The 1,802-nt window shown below is 37.2% G+C and overlaps 1 protein-coding gene across 1 annotated transcript in view; it reads left to right on the plus strand.

Moving 5' to 3' along the window:
• CTSS (cathepsin S) overlaps positions 1-1,802 on the plus strand; it is a 30,483-nt gene that overhangs the window by 8,684 nt on the left and 19,997 nt on the right. Inside the window, exon 3 of the mRNA XM_012658844.1 lies at positions 182-304. Within this exon, the coding sequence (XP_012514298.1) occupies positions 182-304 (123 nt within the window). The remainder of the gene's footprint in view (positions 1-181; positions 305-1,802) is intronic.

The raw sequence follows: 1,802 nt of genomic DNA on the forward strand, positions 1-1,802 counted from the left end.
CCATCAAAGCAATTAAGAGCAAGAATTAAGATTATTATATGACTTTAGCAGTTATATTGGATATATTCATTGACTTGCATGCTCTCCAGTAGATCCACGTTTAGTAGAATGCTTCATAAAATGCTATTTTCATTATTGAACAGGATGCAGTATAACTATGTTCTTTTTCCTTATATTTTAGACTGAGGAAACAGTACGGCGTCTCATCTGGGAGAAGAATCTAAAGTTTGTGACATTACACAATCTGGAACATTCAATGGGAATGCACTCATATGATCTAGGCATGAACCACCTGGGAGACATGGTAGGAAAATTACAAATAATCCTACTTTCATGTCTGAGTAAGCATAATTTCTGTCTCCCCCAAAGCAATTTGAAGGTAAACAACAAAACAACAATGATAAAGGAGAGAGTATAGCTATATACGTATAAAATTAGAAAACAGTAGAATTTAAGGACATAAGAATTTATATAGAGATTCCTTATTTGGTTCTACTTTGATCACTTTCTTTAACAAATCTCTTATTTAGAGGAAATTTTAAACTCATAGACTACTATTACTTTTATTTTTTATAAATTCTAGAAAGCACTGCCTAAAGACTATTGATAGTCTTTTATAGTAAGTTGCCATACTTATGTAAGGCTTAATTGACAATTTAATATGCTCCATCTGCTTTCTTAATGGGAGCATGTGGGTATTTAATAACACAAATAATCTCCCATTAGTTTGTTTTTTTTTTTTTGAGACAGAGTCTCACTGTGTTGCCCGGGCTAGAGTGCTGTGGCGTCAGCCTAGCTCACAGCAACCTCAAACTCCTGGGCTCAAGCAATCCTCCTGCCTCAGCCTCCCAGAGAGCTAGGATTACAGGCGTGAGCCACCGCGCCCTGCCTCAAATTCCTTCTTAAATGCAGGAATCTCCTTTGTAATTCTTTCTGACAAGAAAAATCAGTTTGGTCCACTTTCTAGACAGAATAAATTCTGCCTTGCTTTGAACCAATAATCTGCCTCCTCATAGCTTCTAGATTTTACTATTTTCTTTTTTTCCTTCCCAGTAACGGTGCCTAATTGAGATGCTAATGCAAAGTGCAAGACTAAAGGGACCCAAATAATTCACCCCACCAGATAGTAAAAACCTATGTTGGTCACAACTACTGCTGGTTTTTCTCAGTTTTAAAATATATGCACAGTTAGAGTTATTAGGATATTAGAAAGAAGGCTATAAGTGAAAGGCATATGCAGTCATGCACCCCATAACGACATTTCAGTCAATGACAGACTGCATATACAACTGTGGTCCCATAAAATTGTAATGGGGCTGAAAAATTTCTATCACCTAATGATGTAGCTGTCATAATGATATAGTGCAATGCATTACTTGCTTGTGGTGATACTGGTATAGACAAACCTACTGCACTGCCAGTCATATAAAAGTACAGCACATAAAATTATGTCCAGTACATAATACTTGATAATGATAATAAACAACTGTGTTACTGGTTTATGTATTTACTATACTATACTTTTTAACATTATTTTAGAATGTATTCCCTCTACTTACAAAAAAAAAGTTGGCCTAGTGCAGTGGCTCATGCCTGGAATCCCAGCTCTTTGGAAGGCTGAGGCAGGAGGATCGCTTGGAATTCAAGACCAGCCTATGCAACAGAGTGAGACCTAGTCTCTACAAAAAAATTTTAAAAATTAGCCCAGTGTGATGGCACAGGCCTGTAGTCCCAGCTACTTGGGAAGCTGAGGCAGGAGGATTGCTTCAGCCCAGGAGTTCAAGGCTGCAATGAGCTATGAT

This window comes from Propithecus coquereli, unplaced genomic scaffold (genome assembly GCF_000956105.1).
Source record: "Propithecus coquereli isolate 6110/MARCELLA unplaced genomic scaffold, Pcoq_1.0 Scaffold59, whole genome shotgun sequence".
Taxonomy (NCBI): domain Eukaryota; kingdom Metazoa; phylum Chordata; class Mammalia; order Primates; family Indriidae; genus Propithecus; species Propithecus coquereli.